Consider the following 25,394-nt stretch of genomic DNA (forward strand, 5'->3'; position numbering starts at 1 on the left):
GGAGTCGGCAGGTCGGGTCGGGCAGCGCCTGTGGAGGGAGAAGGGGTTGATGTTTTGGGGGGTGTGTACAATCTGCTCTGTCCTCAGGCGGTGATGGAGGGGTTTTACCCCCAGGTTGGGAGCAGAGACGGGCAGCAGAGATTCCCGCTACAACTGTGGCAGACAGGGAGCTCGGCTCCTCATCTGTCCCCGCCCCGAGTATCCTCTGTCCCTGTCCCTTGTACCTCCTCCCCTCGATTCTGTCCAGGGACCCCGACAGTTCTTTCAGGTTAGGCAGAGGTTCACTTGCACCTCCTCCAACCTCATCTACTGTATCGGTTGTCCAAGATGTGGACTCTTATACATCGGCGAGACCTAACGCAGACTGGGCGATCGTTTCGCGGAACACTTTCACTCAGCCCGCCTAAACCAACCTGATCTCTCTGTTGCTAAACACTTTAATTCTCCTTCCCATTCCCCCACTGACCTTTCTGTCCTCGGTCTCCTCCATTGTCACAGTGAGGCTAAACGGAAATTGGAGGAACAGCATCTCATATTTCGCTTGGGCAGCTTACAGCCCAGTGGTATGAATATTGATTTCTCTCACTTCAGGTAGCCCCGGCATTCCCTCTCTCTCTATCCCTCCCCCACCCAAGTCGCACCAGCTTCTCATTTTCACCCTACAAACAGCTAACAATGGCCTGTTTCCTTTATCATCATTACTTTTTTGCATATCTTACATTCATTGTTCTTTATAGCACAATTAGCGACAAGACAGACACCATTGTATGCAGATGCCGAGATGTGTGTTCAGCTCTGGCTGAACAATTCTAATCTTGTGTGTGGACTCGATAAGAAGACTTCTTTATCTCTCCACATCACCGTCTATCCACCCGTATAATCAAGGACCAGTCTCACGCTGGTCGCTCCCTCTTCTCCCCTCTCCCATCAGGCAAGAGGTACAGAAGTGTGAAAACGCACACCTCCAGATTCAGGGACAGTTTCTTCCCAGCTGTTATCAGGCAACTGAATTATCCCATCACCAACTAGTCCTGACCTCCCATCTACCTCATTGGAGACCCTGGGACTATCTTTAATCAAAATTTACTGGATTTTATCCTGCACTAAACATTATTGCCTTTATCCTGTATCTGTACACTGTGGACGGCTCGATTGTAATCATGTCCAGTCTTTCTGCTGACTGGTTACCAACAAAGCTTTTCACTGTACCTCGGTACATGTGACATGGACGCCACAGTGTGATTTGGGTCGGCTTTGTCTGCTGATGAAGATTATTTGTGTATTTTGCAGGTGATTCTTCGTGAGGATGAAAGTGGTGATTGTCAGCAGCTGCCTCTTGGCCTTGACCTTGGCCGGTCCGGTAAGCATCTTCCCGTGTCTAAATGAAATTGGTTTTACTCCTCACTTCACGTTTACTTCAAGTAAATGATGTTTCAAACAATGGTTTAAGATGTGAACCAAACCAATTAATTGACTTTGATTTTGTATGAGATCATCAGAGAAATAGATCGGGTGAATACGCAGAGTCTTTTACCCAGAGTAGGGGAATCGAGGACCAGAGGACATGGGTTCAAGGTGAAGGGGAAAGATTTAATAGGAACCTGAGGGGTAATAACTTTTTTTACACAAAGTGTAGTGGGTGTATGGAACGAGCTGCCGGAGGAGGTAGCCGAGGCTGGTACTATCATAATATTTGAGACATTTGGGCAGTTACATGGACAGGGATATGGGCCAACCATGTGCAGGTGGGACCAGTGTAGATGGTGCATATTGGTCTGCATGGGAAAGCTGGGCCAAAGGGCCTGCTTCCACACTGTATGGCTCTAGGGCAGTGGACGCCCAGTCATTGGTACATTCGGGGCTGAGGTTGGTGGAGTTTTGGCTGGTAACTCAAGGGAAGCTGGTGAGAAAGTGATCCGTTGGGATCTTACTGAATGGCAGTAAGAGTTCAAGAAGCCAAATCCCACGTGGGGTGGCTCAGATAATTAAATTTATTTAAAAAGTCATAAGTACTTGATACGTTTGGAGGCAGAGAGAGGCATAAATGATTGTATCAGTAGAGAGAGAGGCACCGTTGGGAAAAGTGTGTCTAAGTGATGTGTAATTTCTACAGTTATACAGCATGGAAACAGTCGCTTCATAGAAACATAGAAAATAGATAGATAGATAGCCTTTTATTGTCATTCAGACCGAAGTCTGAACGAAATTGCAGCAGTCATACATATAATACAATACAATAAAACAACAATAAACACACATTAACATCCACCACAGTGAGTCCACCCAGCATCTCCTCACTGTGATGGAGGCAAAAGTCTTTGGTCGCAGTCTCTTCCCTCCTCTTCTCCCTCTGTGCTGGGGCGATTACCCCCCCCCCCCGGGCGATGTTAACAACAGTCCCGCGGCTCAAACACCGCGGCCCGGGGTCGTTGAAGCTGCCGCCCACCAGTCCTGCAGAAGCAGCTGCTGGCCTGCGGCCGAACCCCGGACTCAGGCCACCGCCGCCAGAACACCGTCCCAGCCACCCTCACGTGAGTACTGTGCCGTCTTCAGCCTCTGGCTGGGCCGCCCCGACTTGGGCGCCGAACCTCCCCTGGACCGGGCCGGCCCGACTTGGGCGTCGCTTCTAGGTGCAGGAGGAGGCCATTCGGCCCTTTGATCATTGTAATCATGGCTAATCATCCACAATCAGTAACCCGTGCCTGCCTTCTCCCCATATCCCTTGATTCTGCTAGCCCCTGGAGCTCTATCTAACTCTCTTTTAAATTCATCCAGTCACTTGGCCTCCCCTGATTCCACAAATTCACTGGGTGAAAACGTTTTTTCTCATCTCAGTTTTAAATGGCCTCCCTTTTATTCTTAGACTGTGGCCCCTGGCTCTGGACTCCCTCAACATTGGGAACATTTTTTTCTGCATCTAGCTTGTCCAGTCCATTTACAAATTTATACGTTTCTATAAGATTCCCTCTCATCCTTCTAAATTCCAGTGAATACAAGCCCAGTCTTTCCAATCTTTCTTCATATGACAGTCCCGCCATCCTGGAGATTAATCTTCTGACCAACCTTTCCATGCCAGCTGAGACGCCTGTCTATGCTGAAGTTTGAAATGGCACCAGAGAAAGTTCTGAATTGTATAACTGCAATGGAGAGAACTTCATATAAAAGGTAGACGGTCAGGACCCATTCCCAGGATGGAAAACTCAAGTACTAGAGGGCTTGGCTTTAAGGTGAGAGGGGCAAAGTTTAAAAGGGATGTCTGGGGCATGTTTTTTTTACAGAGGGTGGTGGGGACCTGGAATGTGCTGCTAGGGGTGGGGGTGGAGGTGGAGGCAGATACGATAGTGGTACTTAAAAGACTTTTGGATAGGCACATGGATATGCTGAGAATGAAGGCATCAGGGTTATGAGCAGGTTGACAAGTGGTGGTCTTGGCATCATGTTTGGCCAAAACATTTGTGGACCGAAGGGCCTGATCTTATGCTGTAGTGTTCTATGTAATGTCCAAGACCGGAATGGCCATTGGTCGGAAACTGTTGAATTCAGTGAGTGCGGGGAGTGATTGTGTGTTTGGCTGGAAGGCGAGATGGTGTCCCTGTTCTTCACTAGAACAGTGCAGGAGGTAGAGGGTGGGAGTGGGACCAGCGGCTCGGGGTCACGGTGGAGAGGCCACTGCCACAGGGTCCGGTCCTTCAATGTACGGGAGTCCAATTCAACACTAATACGTTTCAGTATGAGTTTTGGAGATACAGCGTGGAAACAGGCCCTTGGGTCCACTGTCCATGCCGACCAATGATCACCCAAGTTCATAAGTGATAGGAGCAGAATTAGGCCACTCGGCCCATCAAATCTACTCCGCCATTCATAGAAACATAGAAATTAGGTGCAGGAGTAGGCCATTCGGCCCTTCGAGCCTGCACCGCCATTCTATATGATCATGGCTGATCATCCAACTCGGTATCCCGTACCTGCCTTCTCTCCATATCCCCTTAGCCACAAGGGCCACATCTAACTCCCTCTTAAATATAGCCAATGAACTGGCCTCAACTACCCTCTGTGGCAGAGAGTTCCAGAGATTCACCACTCTCTGTGTGAAAAAAGTTCTTCTCATCTCGGTTTTTTAAAGGATTTCCCCCTTATCCTTAAGCTGTGACCCCTTGTCCTGGACTTCCCTAACATCGGGAACAATCTTCCTGCATCTAGCCTGTCCAACCCCTTAAGAATTTTGTAAGTTTCTATAAGATCCCCTCTCAATCTCCTAAATTCTAGAGAGTATAAACCAAGTCTATCCAGTCTTTCTTCATAAGACAGTCCTGACATCATAGTCCTGACATTCAATCATGGCTGATCTATTTTCCCTCTCAACCCCATTCTCCTCATTCCCCTGTAACCCCTGAAACTCACATTAATCAAGAATCTGTTAATCTCTGCCTTATATATTCACTGTTAATATCCACTGTCTTGTCCTCCACAGCCTCTGTGGCAATGAATTCCACAGATTCACCTCCCTCTGGTCCTAGACTCTCCCAATGGTGGAGTTCTACACACTAGGGTAGAACTAAATGTTACTGTCATAATATTTGAGACATTTGGACAGGTACATGGATAGGAAATATTTTGAGGGATATGGACAAAGCGCAGGCAGGTGAGACTAGTGTAGATGGGGCATAGTGGTAGACGAGGGCAAGTTGGTCCAGTTTGACTAGGGCCAATCTACCAAAGCCAATTAACTAACAAACCTGCACATCTTTGGAATGTGGGAGGAAGTTTAGTTTTGTTTATTGTACTGAGGTACTGTAAAAAGCTATTGGTATGTGTTAACCACAGGGGTAAGGCAATACATGATTACAATCGAGCCATTTACAGTGTAAGGAAATAACGTTTAGTACAAGATAAAGTTGATGAAGTCCGATCAAAGATAGTCTGAGGGTCTCCAAATGAGGTGGATAATAGTTCAGGATACTTCTCTGGTTGTGGTAGGATGGTTCAGTTGCCTGATAACAGCTGGGAAGAAACTGTCCATGAATCTGGAGGTGTGCGTTTTCACACTTCTGTACCTCGTGCCTGATGGGAGAGGGGAGAAGAGGAAGTGACCGGGGTGAGACTGGTCCTTGATTATGCTGCTGGCCTTGCCGAGGCAGCGTGAGGTATAGATGGAGTCAATGGAAGGGAGGTTGGTTTGTGTGATGGTCTGGGCTGTGTCCACAATTCGCTGCACCTGGAGAAAACCCACGCAAGCCACAGGGAGAAGGTACAAACCTCAGGTCAGGATTGAACTCTGGTCTCTGTCGCTGTAGGGCAGCAACTCGCCACTGTGCTTGCCTTTTGTGTTCACGTTGGACTGGAGGGAGCGCAAGTGAATCTCTGCTTCACTAGGAAGGAGTATCTGGCTCTCTGTGGTGGGAAGAGGTCCATGGGCGGATGGGACGTCTCCGCTCGGGGACAGTCAAGATGGTGGTGGTGGAAGGATCAGCGGTCCGTGGACACTGCTCCCGCTCCGTCGCCCTAAAGTTCCGTGATCGGCTCGGGAAGGGGGACACAGTGGCCTCTGCGCACGGAAGCAGAAGGGCGGCTGCTGGAGGGGAGGACGGTGCCTTTGCCGTGGTCGCCGGTGGTGGGTTTTTTTGTTTGTTTTTAACCAAAAATAACTTCAATCAATTATTTACAAGAATAATATGTACAATGCAAAACAATATCCAAGTCCATAGCACAAAGTAAAACAAATACTCTTAAATATCAAATGATAGTTCTGCAAATGCTGGTTTAAATCGAAGATGGTCACAAAATGCTGGAGTAAGTCAGCGGGTCAGGCAGCATCTCTGGAGAGAAGGAATGAATGGCATTTCTGTCTGAAGAAGGGCCTCGACCCACAACGTCACCCATTCCTTCTCTCCAGAGATGCAGCCTGACCCACTGAGTTACTCCAGCTTTTTGCATCTATCCTCTTAAATATCAATATGCTGCATCAGCTGCAGTGGAAGGAGCCGATGGCTAGGCGCTGGACCAGGCCCACCCCTACATCACCTGTCCAATGCCGCCAGGACACCTGGCCTTAACCTGAGCAAATGAGAAACTGCACATCACCTTGGGCCAAAATCAGACTTTTCAGAGACTTGGAAATTGCAAGTTGCCGAGTCTGTGTGGCGTGTCCCAGAAGAGGATCTATTTACAATCGAAGGTTCATAAGTCATAGGAGCAGAGTTAGGCCATTCAGCCCATCAAATCCACAATACCATTCAATCATGACTGATATATCTGTCCCTCTCAACCCCATTCTCCTACCTTCTCCCCGCAACCCCTGACACCCGCACTAATCGAGAATCTGACAATCGCCACTTTAAAAATATCCATTGACTTTCCTTATACCCTTTCTGAAGGCACGTCCTTTTATTCTGAGGCTGTGCCCTCTGGTCCTAGACTCTCCCGCTAGTGGAAACATCCACTCTATCCATGAGGGTCCCCCTCATCCTTCTAAACTCCAGCATGTAGAGGCCCAGTGGCATCAAATGCTCGTTGTATGTTAACCGAATCATCCCTGGGATCATTTGTAAACATCCTCTGGATCCTCTCCAATGCCAGTGCATCCTTCCTCAGTGTGTTCCCCTCTAGTCTCTCTTTCTCCCCTTTACTGTGTGATTGTACTCGTGTTTGGGATGATTTGACTGTACAGCACGTGAAACTAAGCTTTTCACTGCATCTCTGTAGATGTGGCAAAACAAAACTAAACCAGGGGTTGAGGATGTGATCCAACAGTGACCAGATATGTCCATGTTCAAAATCTGAATTGTTTTATGTTTCATTTCCCAGGTGCGGCATGCCAGAGATTTGAACAGTGGCAGCAACGAGGTAACTTGCACTGTTATTGATCGGTTGATTGATTGGCGTGGAGACAAATCCTTCGGCCCACCGAGTCCATGCTGACCATTGAGTGAGATCACCCCTCAGATTGGGTGTGATCGCATAAGGAAATGTTTAGTTGAGAGATGCAGCATGCAAACTGGCCCGTCAGCACACGGGGTCCCCATGCTGAGCAGCGATCACCTGTTCACGCTAGTTTAGTTTGAGGTACAGCGCGGAAGCAGGCTCTTTGGCCCACCAAGTCATCGCCGACCAGCAATTCCCCCACAAACCAGCACTAGCCAACATACACTAGGGACAATTTAACCAAGGCAATGGGCCTACAAACCTGCACCTCTTTGGAGTGTGAGAAGAAACCGGAGCACTCGGAGAAAACCCACATGATCAAAGGGAACGTGCAAACTCTATACAGACAGTACCCGAGGTTGGGATTTGACCCGAGTCTCTCCCCAGTTAGGCAGTGGCTCTACCTGCTGTGCCCCCCAACTCTGGTAGTAAAGTCTGTCTCAGTTGCTCTGGAAATTGGAGCAGATATAAGACAATGATGCTGAGCCAGAGGAGGGGCATGAGGAGGGAGGGGGAAGGAGAGGGGGAGGGGGTGGTTTGGGTCATTGAATCACAAGACTGCAGATGCCGGAATATGGAGAAAAACACCAAGTGCTGGAGGAACTCAGCGGGTCAGGCAGCATCTGGGGACCAAAACTGAACCCAATACTGTAAATGTGGCCTCACCAATGTCTTGTGCACTTGTAAAATATTCTCTGGAGATGCTGCCTGACCCGTTGAGTCACTCGAGCACGTTTGCCTAATTTTTAAACCAGCATCTGCAGTTCCTCCGTTCTCTAATTTAATGCGCCTCCTTACCCATTGCAGGCAATGTTAACCCAAAGCCAACTGGCCAACGCATTAATGTTCCAACGCATGTTGCAAAGCCGCCGACTCAACACCTTTCCCAATTCCAATCGTTTTCAGAACTGGAACTACATGGCTTACCTCAACAGGCTGAGACAATCTCCGTTTCTTAATTATTACGGCCCCCCCATGGGAAACGGGATGAATGTTCTTGCACAAAACGTCGCAGGAATGACCTCCAACAGTGGGGACATGTCCATGGAAGACACGGTCGGTATGATTAGTACAATCCAGCAGATACTTGCAACCCTCGGCCTGCCTGACTATGGACTACCTCTTGACCCAACGTATGATGATCCATTTGGACCAGGGCTGGGTACAAACACAGTTGGGTTTGACCAGAAGAACCCAGGAGGTCCAGTCGCTGAAGTTGTGAATCCACCACCGCCGCCACCAGCAGCTGTCCTCCCGTTCCTGGACTCTCTGCAGGATACAGACTTGGTTGAATTAAATCTGGGAGATGATCAGACGGTCGCAGGCAGTAATCAGACCGCTGGTCTTCTTGCAGCATCCAATGAGCCTGCTGTTGTGGACTTCAATCCCGGGGAACCCCTGCCTATTGCAGGATTAATGAACCAGCCTGGGCCTGTTGAAGACTGGCTTCAGCCACCACAACCTGCAGAGGTTTGTCTCTTTGTCAGTTTACGACATTACTCCTCCATAATCTGGCATGGCCCTGGCGTGTTGTGGAGCAGTGGGATCTTGGAGTGCAGGGACATAACTCCCTAAAACTGGCATCAAGGTACACAAGGTGTCAGGAATGTTTTAGGTACATTAGTCCTCATCAGTCAGGATATTGAGTATAGAAGATAGACACAAAATGCTGGAGTAACTCAGTGGATCGGCCAGCATCTCTGGAGATGCTTTCGGGTCATAATCCTTCTTCAGACTTAAACGTCCCATCCCAACCAAAAACAAAATGATACCTATTTCTTTCTCCAGAAATGCTGCCTGACCCGCTGAGTTACTCTGACATTTTGTATCTATCTTTGGTATAAACCAGCATCTGCAGTTCCTTCCTAAACATAGAAATTTGGATGTTCTATTACAGTTGAACAAGCTGTTGGTGAGGGCACATTAGATACATAGAGAATAGGTGCAGGCGGTGCCATTCGGCCCTTCAGGCCAGCATCACCATTCAATGTGATCATGGCTGATCATTCACAACCAGTACCCTGCTCCTGCCTTCTCCCCATACCCCTTGATTCTGCTAGCCCTAAGAGCTCTATCTAACTCTCACTTGAATGCATCCAGTGAATTGGCCTCCACTGCCCTCTGAGGCAGAGAGTTCCACAAATTCACAACTCTGTGTGAAAATGTTTTTCCTCATCTCAGTTCTAAATGGCTTCCCCTTATTCTTAAACTGTGGCCCCTGGTTCTGGAGTCCCCCAACATCGGGAACATGTTTCCTGCATCTAGTGTGTTCAATCCCTTAACAATTTTAAAAGTTTCTATAAGAATCCCTCTCGTCCTTCTAAATTCCAGTGAATACAAGCCCAGTCTTTCCTCATATGACAGTCCCGCCATCCTGGGATTAACCTTGTGAACCTACACTGCACTCCCCCAAAAGCCGTCCGCAAATTAAGAGACCAAAACTGCACTCCAGGTGTGGTCTCACTAGGGCTCTGTACAACTGCCGAAGGACCACTTTGCCCCTGAACTCAACTCCTCTTGTTATAAAGGCCAACATGCCATTAGCTTTCTTCACTGCCTGTTGTACCTGCATGCTTACTTTCAGTGACTGATGTACAAGGAGACCCAGGTCTCATTGTACTTCCCCTTTTCCTAACCTGACACCATTCAGATGATAATCTGCCTTCCCGTTCTTGTCCCCAAAGTGGATAACCTCACATTTATCCACATTATACTGCATCTGCCCACTCACCCAACCTGTCCAAGCCACCCTGCATTCTCATAGCATCCTCTTCATAGTTCACTCTGCCACCCAGCTTTGTGTCATCTGCAAATTTGCTAATGTTACTTTTAATTCTTTCATCTACATCATTGATGTATATTGTAAATAGCTGCGGTCCCAGCACCGAGCCTTACGGTATCCCACTAGTCACTGCCTGGCAGAGTTGCTGCCATACTGCATTCAATCATGGCTGATCTATCTAGCCCTCTCAACCCCATTCTCCTCCCCATAACCCCTGGTGTCCTTACTAATCAAGAGCCTGCCAATAGATACTTTAAACATACAGAATTACTTGGCCGTCACAGCTGTCTGTGGCAATGAACTCCACAGATGCACCACATTGTGGCCCAGGACCGTCGGAGAGCAGTAGAGGAGGGTCAGGGCGGTGAGTATATAAATCGGGCGCGGGGCTTGTTTTCACAGAGGCCCAGGACCGTTGGAGAGTGTGGAGGAGGGTCAGGGCGGTGAGTATATAAATCGGGCGCGGGGCTTGTTTTCACAGAGGCCCAGGACCGTTGGTGAGCAGTGGAGGAGGGTCAGGGCTTTTTTACCAAAATCCGTAACGTTCCACACTCCATAGTGAGGGTTCTGGTGGAAGCCGCTGATTGGTGGAAGCAGACTAGAGGAAGCAGCTGATTGGGTGCAACATCAGGTTAGCATTTGTGCTTTCTGGTTAAAGGTACAGTGCTTTAGTAAAGGTACAGTGGGTTAAAGGTGCAGTGGGCTTGCTTTAGTAAAGGTACAGTGGGTTAAAGGTACAGTGGGTTAAAGGTAGTGGGTTAAAGGGGCAGTGCTTTAGTAAAGGTACAGTGGGTTAAAGGTACAGTGCTTTAGTAAAGGTACAGTGAGCTAAGGGTACAGTGGGTTAAAGGTACAGTGCTTTAGTAAAGGTACAGTGAGCCAAGGGTACAGTGGGCTAAAGGTACAGTGCTTTTTGTTTATATAATAAAGGTGCAGTTTAAAGGTCACGAGGGAGCAGCTGTTGTGAGTCAGATACCTGCTGATTTCTCCCAGCAGTTTCTATTGTATTATACTGGTATCAGATCCAGGGTAAGGCGGGAGAATGACAGTCAGAGCAGTATACTGTTCTGGATGTCAGATGTGGGAGGTCATGGTGTCGGATGGCCCTCCAGACGTCCACATCTGCACCAGGTGCAGCGAGATGGGGCTCCTAAGGGACCGTATTAGGATCCTGGAGCAGCAGCTCGATGACCTCTGTCTGATCAGGGAGAGTGAGGAGGTCATAGAGGGGAGTTATAGGGAGGTGGTCACTCCAAAACCACGGGAGAGAGACATGTGGGTCACGTTAAGGAAGGGCAAGGGGCAGAGGCAGGAACGAGTGAGTACTCCAATGTCGGTACACCTCGCAAATAAGTACTCCTGTTTGAGTACGGATGGGGGTGACAGCCTACCCGGGGGTAGTGACAGCGGACGGGCCTCCAGCACAGAGACCGGCCCTGTTGCTCCAAAAGGTAGGGAAAAAAAGAGGGCAATAGTAATTGGGGACTCTATTGTTAGGGGGTCGGATAGGCGATTCTGTGGACGCAGTCGGGAGACCAGGATGGTGGTCTGCCTCCCTGGTGCCAAGGTCTCGGACGTGTCTCAACGCATCCAAGATATCCTTAAATCGGAGGGAGAGGAGCCTGAGGTCGTGGTACATATAGGTACCAATGACATAGGAAAAAAAAGGGAAGAGGTCCTGAAGGGAGGATTTAGGGAGTTGGGAGGAGAGTTAAGAAAAAGGACCAAAAAGGTAACAATCTCAGGATTACTGCCTGTATCACGCGACAGTGAGAGTAGGAATGGAGCGAGGTGGAGGATAAATGCGTGGCTGAAAGACTGGTGCAGAGGGCAGGGATTCAAGTTCCTGGATCATTGGGACTTCTTTTGGGGAAGGTGGGACCTGTACAGAAAGGATGGGTTGCACTTGAACCCAAGGGGGACCAATATCCTAGCGGGGAAATTTGCAAAGGCTGCTGGGGAGACTTTAAACTAGAATGGTTGGGGCGAGGGACTCAAATAGCGAAAGGTAGTAGACAGAATGGGAGGCAGGAAGCAGAAATGGGAAGCACTCGGACACAAGAGGAGAAAGAAAAAAAAAGGAAATAAACAGAGAATAAGAGACAGGGGTTTTCTTAAATGTGCATATTTTAATGCTAGGAGCATTGTAAGAAAGGTGGATGAGCTTAGAGTCTGGATAGACACCTGGAAGTATGATGTTGTGGCGATCAGTGAAACGTGGTTGCAGGAGGGCTGTGATTGGAAACTAAATATTCCAGGATTTCGTTGCTTCAGGTGTGATAGAATTGGAGGGGCAAGAGGTGGAGGTGTTGCATTGCTAGTCAGGGAAGATATTACAGCAGTGCTTTGGCAGGATAGATTGGAGGGCTCATCTAGGGAAGCTATTTGGGTGGAATTGAGAAGTGGGAAAGGTGTAGCAACACTTATAGGGGTGTATTATAGACCGCCAAACGGGGAACGAGAATTGGAAGAGCAAATATGTAAGGAGATAGCAGATATTAGTAGTAAGCACAAGGTAGTGATTGTGGGAGATTTCAACTCTCCACACATAGACTGGGAAACACATTCTGTAAATGGGCTGGATGGGTTGGAGTTTGTAAAATGTGTGCAGGATAGTTTTTTGCAGCAATACATAGAGGTACCTACTAGAGGAGGGGCAGTGCTGGACCTCCTGTTAGGAAATGAGACGGGACAGGTGGCGGAGGTATGCGTTGGGGAGCACTTCGGGTCCAGTGATCACAATACCATTAGTTTCAATATAACTATGGAGAGGGTCAGAATTGGACCTAGGGTTGAGATTTTTGATTGGAGAAAGGCTAACTTTGATGCGATGCGAGATGATTTAAAAGGAGTGAACTGGGACATTTTGTTTTATGGGAAAGATGTAGAAGAGAAATGGAGGACATTTAAAGGGGAAATTTTAAGAGTACAGAATCTTTATGTTCCTGTTCGGTTGAAAGGAAACAGTAAAAATTGGAAAGAGCCCTGGTTTTCAAGGGAAATTGGACATCTTGTTCGGAAAAAGAGGGAGATCTACAATAATTATAGGCAGCATGAAGTACATGAGGTGCTTGAGGAGTATAAGGAATGTAAAAAGAATCTTAAGAAAGAAATTAGAAAAGCTAAAAGAAGATATGAGGTTGCTTTGGCAAGTAAGGTGAAAGTCAATCCAAAGGGTTTCTACAGCTATATTAATAGCAAAAGGATAAGGAGGGATAAAATTGGTCCATTGGAGAGACATAGTGGACAGCTATCTGCAGAGCCAAAAGAGATGGGGGAGATATTGAACTATTTTTTTTCTTCGGTATTCACCAAGGAGAAGGATATTGAATTATGTGAGGTAAGGGAAACTAGTAGAGTAGCTATGGATACTATGAGGTTCAAAGTAAAAGAAGTACTGACACTTTTGAAAAATATAAAAGTGGATAAGTATCCAGGTCCTGACGAGATATTCCCTAGGACATTGAGGGAAGTTAGTGTAGAAATAGCAGGGGCTATGACATAAATATTTCAAATGTCATTAGAAACGGGAATAGTCCCCGAGGATTGGCGTACTGCGCATGTTGTTCCATTGTTTAAAAAGGGTTCTAAGAGTAAACCTAGCAATTATAGACCTGTTAGTTTGACTTCAGTGGTGGGCAAATTAATGGAAAAGATACTTAGAGACAATATATATAAGCATCTAGATAAACAGGGTCTGATTAGGAACAGTCAACATGGATTTGTGCCTGGAAGGTCATGTTTGACTAATCTTCTTGAATTTTTTGAAGAGGTTACTAGGGAAATTGACGAGGGTAAAGCAGTGGATGTTGTCTATATGGCCTTTAGTAAGGCCTTTGACAAGGTTCCTCATGGAAGGTTGGTTAAGAAGGTTCAACTGTTGGGTATAAATGCAGGAATAGCAAGATGGATTCAACAGTGGCTGAATGGGAGAAGCCAGAGGGTAATGGTGGATGGCTGTTTATCGGGTTGGAGGCAGGTGACTAGTGGGGTGCCTCAGGGATCTGTGTTGGGTCCTTTGTTGTTTGTCATGTACATCAATGATCTGGATGAAGGTGTGGTAAATTGGATTAGTAAGTATGCAGATGATACCAAGATAGGGGGTGTTGTGGATAATGAAGAGGATTTCCAAAGTCTACAGAGTGATTTAGGCCATTTGGAAAAATGGGCTGAAAGATGGCAGATGGAGTTTAATGCTGATAAATGTGAGGTGCTACACCTTGGCAGGACAAATCAAAATAGGACGTACATGGTAAATGGTAGGGAATTGAAGAATACAGTTGAACAGAGGGATCTGGGTATAACCGTGCATAGTTCCTTGAAGGTGGAATCTCGTATAGATAGGGTGGTAAAGAAAGCTTTTGGTATGCTAGCCTTTATAAATCAGAGCATTGAGTATAGAAGCTGGGATGTAATGTTAAAATTGTACAAGGCATTGGTGAGACCAAATCTGGAGTATGGTGTACAATTTTGGTGGCCCAATTATAGGAAGGATGTCAACAAAATAGAGAGAGTACAGAGGAGATTTACTAGAATGTTGCCTGGGTTTCAACAACTAAGTTACAGAGATAGGTTGAATAAGTTAGGTCTTTATTCTCTGGAGCGCAGAAGGTTAAGGGGGGACTTGATAGAGGTCTTTAAAATGATGAGAGGGATAGACAGAGTTGATGTGGACAAGCTTTTCCCTTTGAGAATAGGGAAGATTCAAACAAGAGGACATGACTTCAGAATTAATGGACAGAAGTTTAGGGGTAATATGAGGGGGAACTTCTTTACGCAGAGAGTGGTGGCGGTGTGGAATGAGCTCCCAGTGGAAGTGGTGGAGGCAGGTTCATTGGTATCATTTAAAAATAAATTGGATAGGCATATGGATGAGAAGGGAATGGAGGGTTATGGTACGAGTGCAGGCAGGTGGGACTAAGGGGAAAAAAATTTGTTTGGCATGGACTTGTAGGGCCGAGATGGCCTGTTTCCGTGCTGTAATTGTTATATGTTATATGGTTATTGTGCTGGACACGAGCGCTGGAGTAACTCTTGGGCGGCACGGTGGCACAACGGTGGAGTTACTGCCTCACAGCGCTAGAGACCCGGGTTTGATCCTGACTGCGGGTGCAGAGTTTGTACATTCTCCCTGCAACCGTATGGGCTTTTTCCGGGTGCTCCGTTTTCCTCCCACAGCCCAAAAGATCTACATGTTTGGTAGCTTTATTGGCTTCTGTAAATTGACCTTAGGATAGTGCTAGTGTATGGGGATTGCTGGTTGGCATGGTTTCAGTGGGCCTAAGGGTCTGTTTCCTAGCTGTATCTCTAAACTAAACTCCGCGGGTCAGGCAGCATCTGTGGAGGACATGGATAAGTGATATTTTGGGTTGTACTTCGAAACATCGAAACATAGAAAATAGGCGTAGGAGGAGGTCATTCGGCCCTTCGAGCCAGCACCGCCATTGATTGTGATCATGGCTGATCATCCCCAATCAATAACCCGTGCCTGCCTTCTCCCCATATCCCTTGATTCCAACAGCCCCTAGAGCTCTATCTAACTCCCTCTTTAATCCATCCAGTGATTTGGCCTCCACTGCCCTCTGTGGCACAAATTCACAACTCTCTGGGTGGAAAAAGTTATTTCTCACTTCAGACTTAAATGGCCTCCCCTTTATTCTAAGACTGTGGCCCCTGGTTCTGGACTCGCCTTTACTACTTGCAGCAGCTACATAACTGGATCCGTTTGTTCACGTCTTGTTCCTTTGTCTGCCGGCCCAGGGTGTTGATGAAGCTGTGTCCAGTGTTGGTGAAGCAACAGAGTTTGTGCTGGACATCACTGCCTTGGCAGGGCAATTGATGGAAGACATGGACACCAACTCCATGGCAGAGTCGGTGGAGTCTGTGGCCACCAATTCCAACTCGTCAGAGTCAGTGGAAGATAGCGTCTCTGCCTCCGATGAGGCCGACCTCCTTCGGGTTGTGTTGATGGATGCCACTGGAGATATCGCAGTGGACTATGGGTACGGCACCAACCCCCATGCTGACAATGAGGTCGACTTGGGTCCAGGAGGCACCGCGGGATCCAACCAGGAAGACGACTACTTGGACTATAGATACACTGATTTCAATGGGGCCACTTTTGATCCCAGTGACACCATGCTGAACAAAAACGGTGAGCATGGCTTTGGGGTGGGTTTTGATCAGTAGTGTGGGCAGCTGTGACATGGCAGATAGGGCTGCTGCCTCTCAGCGCCATCGACCCAGGTTCAATCCTGACCTCGGGTGTTATCTGTATGGGTAACCCACAAAGTGGGTTTCCTCCAGGTGCTCCGGTTTCCTCCCATATCTCAAAGATGTGTGGGTTTGTAGGTTAATTGCCTCCTGTAAATTGCCCCTAGTGTGTAGGGAGGGGATAACATAGAACTAGTGTGAATGGGTGTTCGATGGTCAGTGTGGACCAGATGGGCCAAAGTGCCTGTTTCCATGCTGTATCTCTAAACTAAATACTAGGTAATCCTAATAGTATAAACCATGTCAGCAGTGCAATTAAAGACACAGACATTCTAGGTCAGTGTTGGGCAGTGTTCAACAGCCTGATGGTTGCTGGGAAGAAGCTGTTCTGGAACCTGGAGGTCACGGTTTTCAGGCTTCTGTACCTACTTCCCGATGGTAGCAGCGAGATGAGAGAGTGGCCAGGGTGGTGTGGGTTTCTGATGATGCTGGCTGCCTTTCTGAGTTGTCTCCTGTGAATAATCTAGTATTGTTATTAATGCCTTGTATTATTGATGATCATATATCTGTGTTATTGCATTAATGGGCCTGTTAAACTGTGCCAAGTAAGAATGTTATTGTTCTGTTGCCTGTACACATGACATTTAAACATCTTAAACTCGTGAACAAGATGGCTGACCTATCCAGTGGTTTTATTCTATGCTTAGACCCATGCAAGAAGTTCCACTGTGGACATGGAGAGGTCTGTGAGCTCAACGTGGAGGGAGATCCTCTTTGCCTGTGCCAAGATATGTCAACCTGTCCCACCAACACTCCAGATCTACAGACTGTGAGTATCTTCTCCCCCCCCCCCCCCCCCCCCCCCCCGGCTCAGTCTCTCGGGATCCAGGTTGACCTACTCCATCTCCAGGTCGAAGGAAGGGAAAACGCCCAAGCATTGGTCTTAACTTGTGGTTAGTGAGATCAGGGCCCATGTGGGATCACAAGCACGTCTTACTTGTTGGGTTTGAAAGTTGTGTGTTTGACAGTTTCCACTCGTGGGAGAGTCTAGAACCCGAGGGCGCAGACTCAGAATAAAAAGACGTATCTTTATAGACAACTAGACCAAGGGGGACCCGTTGGGTCCCGTCTCCTCACTGCACGGTTGCGGGGGTGGGGGGCAGGAGTAGGCCATCCGGCCCTTCGAGCCAACACCGCCATTCAATGTGATCATGGCTGATCATCCCCAATCAGTACCCCATTCCTGCCTTCTACCCATATCCCCTGACTCTGCTATCTTTAAGAGCCCTATCTAGCTCTCTCTTGAAAGTATCCAGAGAACCGGCCTCCACCGCCCTCTGAGGCAGAGAATTCCACAGACTCACAACTCTCTGTGTGAAAAAGTGTTTCCTCATCTCCGTTCTAAATGGCTTATCCCTTATTCTTAAACTGTGACTCTTGGTTCTGGACTCTCCCAACATTTGGAAAATTTAGAACGGAGATGAGGAGTACCGGTCATTCTGTGGTATTCATGGCCACAAACGGCTGTGGATTCTTGGTTAGTGTGGATGACAAAGGTTACATGGAGAAAGCGGGAGAATGGGTTTGAGAGGGAAAGATAGATCGGTCATGATTAAATGGTGGAGTAGACTCGATGGGCTGAATGTCCTAGTTCTGCTCCAATGTCTCATGGTCTTTATCCATTGGCAAGAAAGCGCGAGATGGTTGGATGCACAGACACGACACACACGGAGATATGAGATGGGCTGGGACTGTTTTCCCTGGAGCACAGGATGCTGAGGAGTTTTAGATATTCTCCAATCATGGTTATAGGTCGGGTGGATAGTCACCATCTTGTTCCCTAGGGTCAGGGAGATTAAAACTAGAGGGCATAGGGATAAAATATGATGGGGAATATTTGAAGTACATCTGAGTTGCAATTTCCAGAGTGGTGGATAAATGGCGAGCTGCCAGAGGAACTGGGGGAGGAAGCGGGCGCCACGGTGGCAAAGCGGTAGGTTTGCTTCCTTACAGCGGCAGAGACCCGGGTTTGCTCATAACTACGGGTGCTGTCTGGGTGGAGTTTGCACATTCACCCTGTGACCGTGTGGGTGTTCTCCAGACGCTCTCATTTCCTCCCACACTCAATATGTGCACCTTTGTCAGTTAATTGGCTTTTGTAAATTTTCCCGAGTGTGTAGGATAGTACGTGAACGGGGTGATCGATGGGCAGTGTGGACTCAGTGGGCCGAAGGGCCTGATTCTACACTATTTCTAACGTCTGAAGTAATGACAGAAATGGAGACAACATTTTAAAAATATTTGGCCAGATACACTGATAAGAAAGATTTCGAGAATATGGGACAAAAACAGGTAAATGCTGTTTTTACCACTTTAAAAATACTACTTATAGATTAGCATTTTAATTAATGGCAGGAATTGGTAAAATAGTTCATTGGAACTCTGCTCCGTTCCTGAACCAAATTCTAACAATGTAAAGATTTAGATTTGAGCCAATTGCAAGCTTTAGACTTTAGAGATACAGGGCAGAAACGGGTCCCATTGGCCCACAGAGTCCACACTGACCAGCGATAGATAACCCTCTACATTCTTCTTGCGTATGGCATGCACAGCATAATGTTGTAGGTCAACTTGTTGTATGTGATCTATTTGTTTGTGCACGTCGGGTTGATTGCATTAATCGAAACAGGGTGGACCACGAGAAGATTGCATTCTCCCACTCCACCCTCTAAATTAGCACCATCCTACACTAATGACAATTTATAGAAGCCAATTAACCTTCAAACCCGCAAGTCTTTGGAGTGTGGGAGGAAGCCGGAGCTCGCGGAGAATGTACAAACTCTGTACAGCCAGCACTTTGTAGTGGGGGTTGAACCCAGGTCTCTGCTGCAGCATCATTGAGCCATCCTACGGCAAATGGGAATGGGCAATATAGACGACATGGATTGGTGACGTTTGAGGTCGGGACCCTTCGTCTAGAAATGTTGCTTGGCCTGCTGATTTTGCAGATCCTTGCGTCCTCCTTAATTGCTTCACGCGTTTACTTTATGAAGGTGCTCCCTTTCTGATTTCACTGGATCGCACACTGAACAAGCTTTGCTCTGTATCTTGCAGCAAGTGACGATAATATTCTAGTGTGTGCCCCTACAAAAGTGGACAAAGTCAGACGCAGCCATTGGTCGAGTCTTGCACAGCCTTCATGGTTTTGAAAATGGTTGCTGCGTCTTCTTCCCATCTTGCCTCTAATTGTTGATCGATTCCTACTCCAGGTCTGTGGCACCAACAACGAGACTTATGAAAACCACTGCCAGTTTTATGCCTCCAAATGTGAGCTTGAAAGCACGATGGCACGCAGGATTCACCTGGATTACGTTGGATCTTGCAAATGTAAGTACCAACTTTGAACCCAGAATACAGACTCCAGAGGTGGGACAGTGGGTGGAGCTGCTGACTCACAGTTCCAAAGGCCCGGGTTGCATCCTGATCTTGTGTCCTGTCCGTGCAGGGTTTGCTCATTCTCCCCGTGACTGCGTGGGTTCCCTCCGGGAGCTCTGGATTTCCCCCCACATCTCAGTTGGCCCTCTTGCAGGGAGTGGATAAGGAAATGGGATAACATAGAACGAGTGTGATCACTGGTCTGCGTGTGTCCAAGAGGACACACCGGTTGAGTGGTTCCTTCTCGGAACATGGGCAACATATTATAAGTTTTCAGAGTCTTCAAGCATTGAACACGGCTACAAACTCCCACCCAAAGCCTGGATGGAGTGGGTGTGGAGAGGATGTTTCCACTAGTGGGAGAGTCTAGGACCAGAGGGTACGGCCTCAAAATAAAAGAACGCACCTTTAGAAAGGAGATGAGGAATTTCTTTAGTCAGAGGGTGGTGAATCTGGAATTAATTGCCACAGATGGCTGTGGAGGCAAAGTCATTAGGTATTTTTAAGACATATTCTTGATTAGTACGGATGTCAAGGGTTATGGGGAGAAGACAGGAGAATGGGATTAGGAGGGATAGATCAGGCGTGACTGAATGTTGGAGTAGATTTGATGGGCCGAATGGCCCAATTCTGCTCCTACAACCTGTGAGCTTGGGGTGTTGGGCTGGTTCCTCCCTGCAGCAGGGGAATAGCTGTAACGGACGTTCTCTGGTCGCACACAGACATCGCTCCGTGCCTGAACACCGAGCTGGAGGAGTTCCCGCTGCGCCTGCGAGACTGGCTGAAGAACATCTTGATACAGATGTACGAGCAGGACCTGCAGTCTCCCGGCATCCTTTCCCCGAGGGAGCGAGCGACGGTAAGAGTCACATTGTGGGAAAACACAGGGGTGGGGGAGGGTGGCAGGGAGAGGGGGCTGTGGGTTTAGGTGGGTTTTCCACCTGAATATCCTGCTTTTAATTTAACTCATTGTTACATGTACCGAGGCACAGAGAAAAGACTCTGGGCCGAATGGCCTAATTCTGCTCCCAGAACAGACCAACTCCCCTCGAGGGTGTTGGAGGCTGGATCATTGAATAAATATTTGAAAGATGAGAGGAATCGAGGGCGATTGGGGATGTTGATCGGGAGAGGAGTTGGGGCCAGTATAGGCCAGCCAATGGCGCCAGGCCTGAGGGTCCGAGTGGCCTGCTGCTGCTGCTGCTATTATCTGCAACGAATTGTGGACGCAGCCCAGACCATCACACAAACCAACCTCCCTTCCATTGACTCTATTTATACCTCACGCTGCCACGGCAAGGCCAGCAGCATAATCAAGGACGAGTCGCACCCCGCACACCCCTCTCCCACCAGGCAAGAGGTACAGAAGTGTGGAAACACACACCTCCAGATTCAGGTAGACAAGTATGCTGGAGAAACTGAGCGGGTGAGGCAGCATCTATGGAGCGAAGGAAAAAGGCAACGTTTCAGGTCGAGACAGTTCTCCAGATTCAGGGACAGTTTCTTCCCAGCTGTTATCAGACAACTGAATCATCACACCACCAACTAGAGAGCGGTCCAGACCTCCCATCTACCTGGTTGGTGACCCTTGGACTATCCTGGATCAGACTTTACTGGCTTTACCTTGCACTTATCCTGTATCTGTACACTATAAATGGCTTGATTGTAATCATGTATTGTCTTTCTGCTGAATGGTTAGCACGCAACAGATGCGTTTCACTGTACCTGGGTACATGTGACAATGAGCTGAGCTGCTGTCCTTGTGTTGCAGATGAAGAGGCTGTACAATGAGGAGCATCGCCTCCCTCGTGGTGATTACTCTCCACAGATGCTGCTCGACGACTTCACTCACAACTACTACCACTTCACCTACCCTGTGCATTGGCACTTCCACCAGCTGGACCAGCATCCCGTGGATGGGTAGGGAGCACTTCGCCTGTACGGCACGGGAACAGGCCATTCGGCCCACTGAGGCCATGCTGACCCATCCCCACGCTCGCCCCGATTCTGACCCTCGCCTGACTTACAGCAGCTAATTAACTCCCTGACGTGGGAGGAAACTGGAGAACCAGGGGGGGGGGGGGGGGGGGGGGGGGGGGGGGGGGGGGGAGGAGGAACCCACACTGTCACAGGGAGAACTTGCAAAACTCCATACAGACAGCACCTGAGGTCTTGGTCGCTGGAGGCAGCATTACTGCCGCACATTTACTCCCCTGTAACTTTCTACTCATTTTGATTTCCCCGCACCCTGGTGGCACGGTGGCGCAGCGCAAAAGACAATAGGTGCAGGAGTAGGCCATTCGAGCCAGCACCGCCATTCATAGTGATCATGGCTGATCATCCACAATCAGTACCTCGTTCCTGCCTTCTCCCCTGACTCCACTATCTTCAAGAGCCCTATCTAGCTCTCTTGAAAGTATCCAAAGAACCGGCCTCCACCGCCCTCTGAGGCAGAGAATTCCACAGACTCACCACTCTCTCTGTGAAAAAGTGTTTTCTGATCTCCGTTCTAAATGGCTTGCCCTTTATTCTTAAACTGTGGCCCCTGGTTCTGGACTCCCCCAACATCGGGAACATGTTTCCTGCCTCTAGCATGTACAAATCCTTAATAATCTTATGTTTCAATACAATATCCTCTCATCCTTCTAAATTCCAGAGTATACAAGCCCAGCCGCTCCAATCTGGGTTCCATCCTGACTACGGGTGCTGTCTGTACGGAGTTTGTACGTTCTCCCCAGGAACGTGTGGGCTTTCTCTGGGTGCTCGGGTTTCCTCCCACTCCTGGTCAAAGGGCGGGTGTACAAACTCTGCAGACCATGACCACACTCGGGGTGGAACCCAGGTTTCCTGCCGCTGATGTGGCAGCAACTCTCCTGCTGTGCCATCACTGAATTACGGATGTCCAAACTTCGCCTCACTGCTTTTTGATGCTCTTATTTTCCTTGCAGTTACCTTACCCACTCTGAGCTGGCCCCTTTGCGCCTGCCTGGGATTCCTTTGCAACACTGCGCAACCCGGTTTTTCACGGGCTGTGACACCAGTGGTGACGCGGACATCTCTCTCCGGGAGTGGGCCAAATGCTTCAGCCTCAGAGAAGGTGAGACACTGATAGGATCATAGTGATACAGCGTGGAAACAGGCCCTTCGGCCGAACTAGCCCACATGTCTCAGCTACACTAGTCCCACCTGCCTGTGTGTGGTCCATATCCCTCCAAACCTGTCCTAGCCATGTACCTGTCTGTCTTAAATGCTTGGATAGTCCCAGCCTCAACTACCTCCTCTGGCAGCTTATTCCATACACCCACCACCCTTTGTGTTAAAAAATTTAAAAAAAGTTACCCATCACATTCCTATTAAATCTTTTCTGCTCCTCACCGTAAACCTGTCCTCTGGTCCTCGATTCTACTACTTTGGGCAAGAGATTATGTGTATCTACTCTATCTATTCCTCTCATGATTTTATACACCTCTAATAAATCTCCCCTTGTGCTCCTGTGCTCTGAGTCCCAGCCTCCTCTCCCTCTCGCTCACACCCTCGCCTACCTCAGTCGTTATAGAGTTCTGGGGACGACTGTCTAGTGAGTCTTTCTAGATTATTAGCCTGGGATCAAACAACTTCAATAGCCAGTGAGGTACAGTGGCGCAGCAGTGGAGTTGTTGCCTTGCAGCGCCAGAGCACGGGTTTGATCCTGATTGCAGGTGCTGTCTATGTCCTCCCTGTGACTGTGTGGGGCTTCTCCCAGATTCCAAAGATGTACAGGTTTATAGGTTAATTGGATCTGTAAAAATTGTAAATTGTCCCTAGCGTGTAGGATAGTGCTAGTGTGGAGTGTGATTGCAGGTCGGTGGGCCGAAGGGCCTGTTTCCACTATGTCTCTCAAAGGTAATTCAAAGGATATTACTCGCCCCATCTCCGTTTTTGCCCGTTCTGCTCTCATCCGTCCTCACAGTTCACCCCACCTGCCTCCAATACATCATACGAGGGAAGACACAAAGTTAGAAAGAGTACAGGGAAGATTTACGAGGATACTGCCAGGACTCGCTATAGGCCTGAGCTATAGTGAGAAATTGGGCAGGCTAGGACTTTATATCTTGGAGCACAGGAGGTTGATCTTAAAAAGGTGCATAAATCGTGAGGAGGATTGATAGAATGAATGCATGCTCTTTTACCCAGCGGGGAATCAAGAACTGGAGGACATAGATTTAAGGTGAGAGGGCAAAGATTTAATAGAAACTGCGAGAGGGGGGTGGGCAGATTGTTCCACTGAGGGTGATAGTTATTTGGGACAAGCTGCCAGCGGAGGTAGCTGAAGCAGGTACTGCAACATTTAAAAGACATTTGTTACATTGATAGGTAGACAAATGCTGGAGAAACTCAGTGGGTGAGGCAGCATCGATGAAGCAAAGTTCGCTCCACAGATGCTGCCTCACCCGCTGAGTTTCTTCAGCATTTTTGTCTACTTGCGATCTTTCCAGCATCTGCAGTTCTTTCTTAAACAAATGTTACATTGATAGGAAAGGTTTAGAGGGATATGGGCTAAATAGAACTAGCTTAGATGGGGTGACCTGGTCAGCATAGACTAGTTGGGCAGAAGGGCCCGTTTCTGTGTTGTATGATGCTAATTGCCTCAATATAGATTTTTCTCTGTTACAGAGGACATTGATCCCAATTACATCTTCTAACACGTCCACTGGAGGTATGGACCTCAACACTGATCTCAATTGAAGTCCATGATCAATCAAGATATAACAGCTGGATTCTTCACCAGCACAAGAAATATTATGCAAAAAAAACCTGTCATCTGCTTTGAATATATTTCATTTGGGGTTACCTTTTCTTGGTTGGTGTTGTATAGAAAGCTACAAAATGCTGAAACTTCCCCATTAGAAGTCTGCTCTTAATTAAAAGCCCTCCCGATATCCCCAGCTACCTCCTCCCAACCCATCTCTAAGGACACCACCCCTTCCACCCAGTTTCTCTGTCTCCACTACATTTGTTCTTGAGATGGGGAGAATAGTGAAAGGCCGAGATAGAGTGGATGTGGAGGGGATGTTTCCACTAGTGGGCGAGTCTTGGACCAGAGGGCACAGAATAAAAGGACATACCTTTTAGAAAGATGAGGAGGAATTTTGTTAAGTCAGAGGGTGGTGAATCTGTGGAATTTATTGCCACAGATAGCTGTGGAGGCCGTCAATGGATATTTTAATGGCATAGAGTGACAGATTCTTGTCAATTTATTGCCACAGATGCTGCCTGACCCGCCGAGTTCCTCCAGCACCTTATTGTTTGCTCCAGATTGCAGTGTATGCTGTCTCTTGTATTTCTACTTTACCACCTAGACATTTCTAATAAAAACATTTGCAGAAACATCTCTTAGCAGCGCTTTAATTGGTCGGTAAGATTACAAGATTTGCGGTGATCTTAAGTGGTTCCTCATGATCTTAAGTGGTTCCTCAAGGACGTGTGGGTCAGAGGGCAAGCTCACAGTCATCAGTCAACACCAGCCCATGATACTCAACCATGTTGATGCCCTGGGACGCTCTTGTTGGTTTAGCCATCATTATCTCTGCTCGTGCCACAGGGCCTCTAGTCCGGCTACAAAAATCACACAAACAAAAGATATCATGAGCACTCAACGTGAATTCTGAAGGAAAGATCTTGTTTGATCAACAATCGAAGTCTTTGAAGAACGAACAGAGACTGAGCAAGTGTAAAATAATGCCAATGTATATTTACATTTCCAACACTGTTTAATGTTGCTGGGTATGAAGCCAAAATAATACATTCTTAATGCAGTTTTACAGGTACATTAGATACAACACAACAAATAAATATACAATAAATTATGTCTGGATTGTGTAAAACCCAACCTTCTGAAGTGCAAGATAATCATTCTAGATTACGTCTTTCTGCTGACTGGATAGAACGCAACAAAAAATGCTTATCAGTGTACTGCAGTGCACGTCACAATAAACTAAACTAATGAAGGAATGAGGGTTTCACCCTGCCATGGGTAGATTGTCATTGTTGGAAAGCGTGAAGA

The 25,394-nt window shown here is 47.7% G+C and overlaps 2 protein-coding genes across 2 annotated transcripts in view; one reads left to right on the forward strand and one right to left on the reverse strand.

The window, feature by feature from the left end:
* The first annotated feature begins 1,209 nt into the window (after positions 1-1,209).
* LOC129702398 (SPARC-like protein 1) lies at positions 1,210-24,709 on the forward strand. The gene is made up of 10 exons (XM_055644180.1): positions 1,210-1,360; positions 6,805-6,843; positions 7,729-8,391; positions 15,464-15,857; positions 16,624-16,745; positions 19,186-19,303; positions 20,074-20,210; positions 21,123-21,271; positions 22,300-22,448; positions 24,005-24,709. The coding sequence occupies exons 1-10, from the start codon at positions 1,307-1,309 to the stop codon at positions 24,031-24,033; spliced, it is 1,854 nt and encodes a 617-aa protein (XP_055500155.1). The 5' UTR covers positions 1,210-1,306; the 3' UTR covers positions 24,034-24,709.
* Positions 24,710-24,722: 13 nt separating this feature from the next.
* uso1 (USO1 vesicle transport factor) overlaps positions 24,723-25,394 on the reverse strand; it is a 121,857-nt gene continuing 121,185 nt past the window's right edge. Inside the window, exon 27 of the mRNA XM_055644146.1 lies at positions 24,723-24,946. The gene's annotated coding sequence lies outside the window, so the exon portion shown is untranslated. The remainder of the gene's footprint in view (positions 24,947-25,394) is intronic.

Source organism: Leucoraja erinacea, chromosome 1, assembly GCF_028641065.1.
Source record: "Leucoraja erinacea ecotype New England chromosome 1, Leri_hhj_1, whole genome shotgun sequence".
Lineage (NCBI taxonomy): Eukaryota > Metazoa > Chordata > Chondrichthyes > Rajiformes > Rajidae > Leucoraja > Leucoraja erinaceus.

Bases quoted from the DNA above. Each gene is read 5' to 3' on its own strand.
- LOC129702398 (XM_055644180.1), top strand. From the start codon at position 1,307: ATGAAAGTGGTGATTGTCAGCAGCTGCCTCTTGGCCTTGACCTTGGCC. The intron at 1,361-6,804 runs GTAAGCATCTTC...TTCATTTCCCAG, and splicing joins CCTTGACCTTGGCCGGTCCG to GTGCGGCATGCCAGAGATTT. The intron at 19,304-20,073 runs GTAAGTACCAAC...GGTCGCACACAG, and splicing joins TTACGTTGGATCTTGCAAAT to ACATCGCTCCGTGCCTGAAC.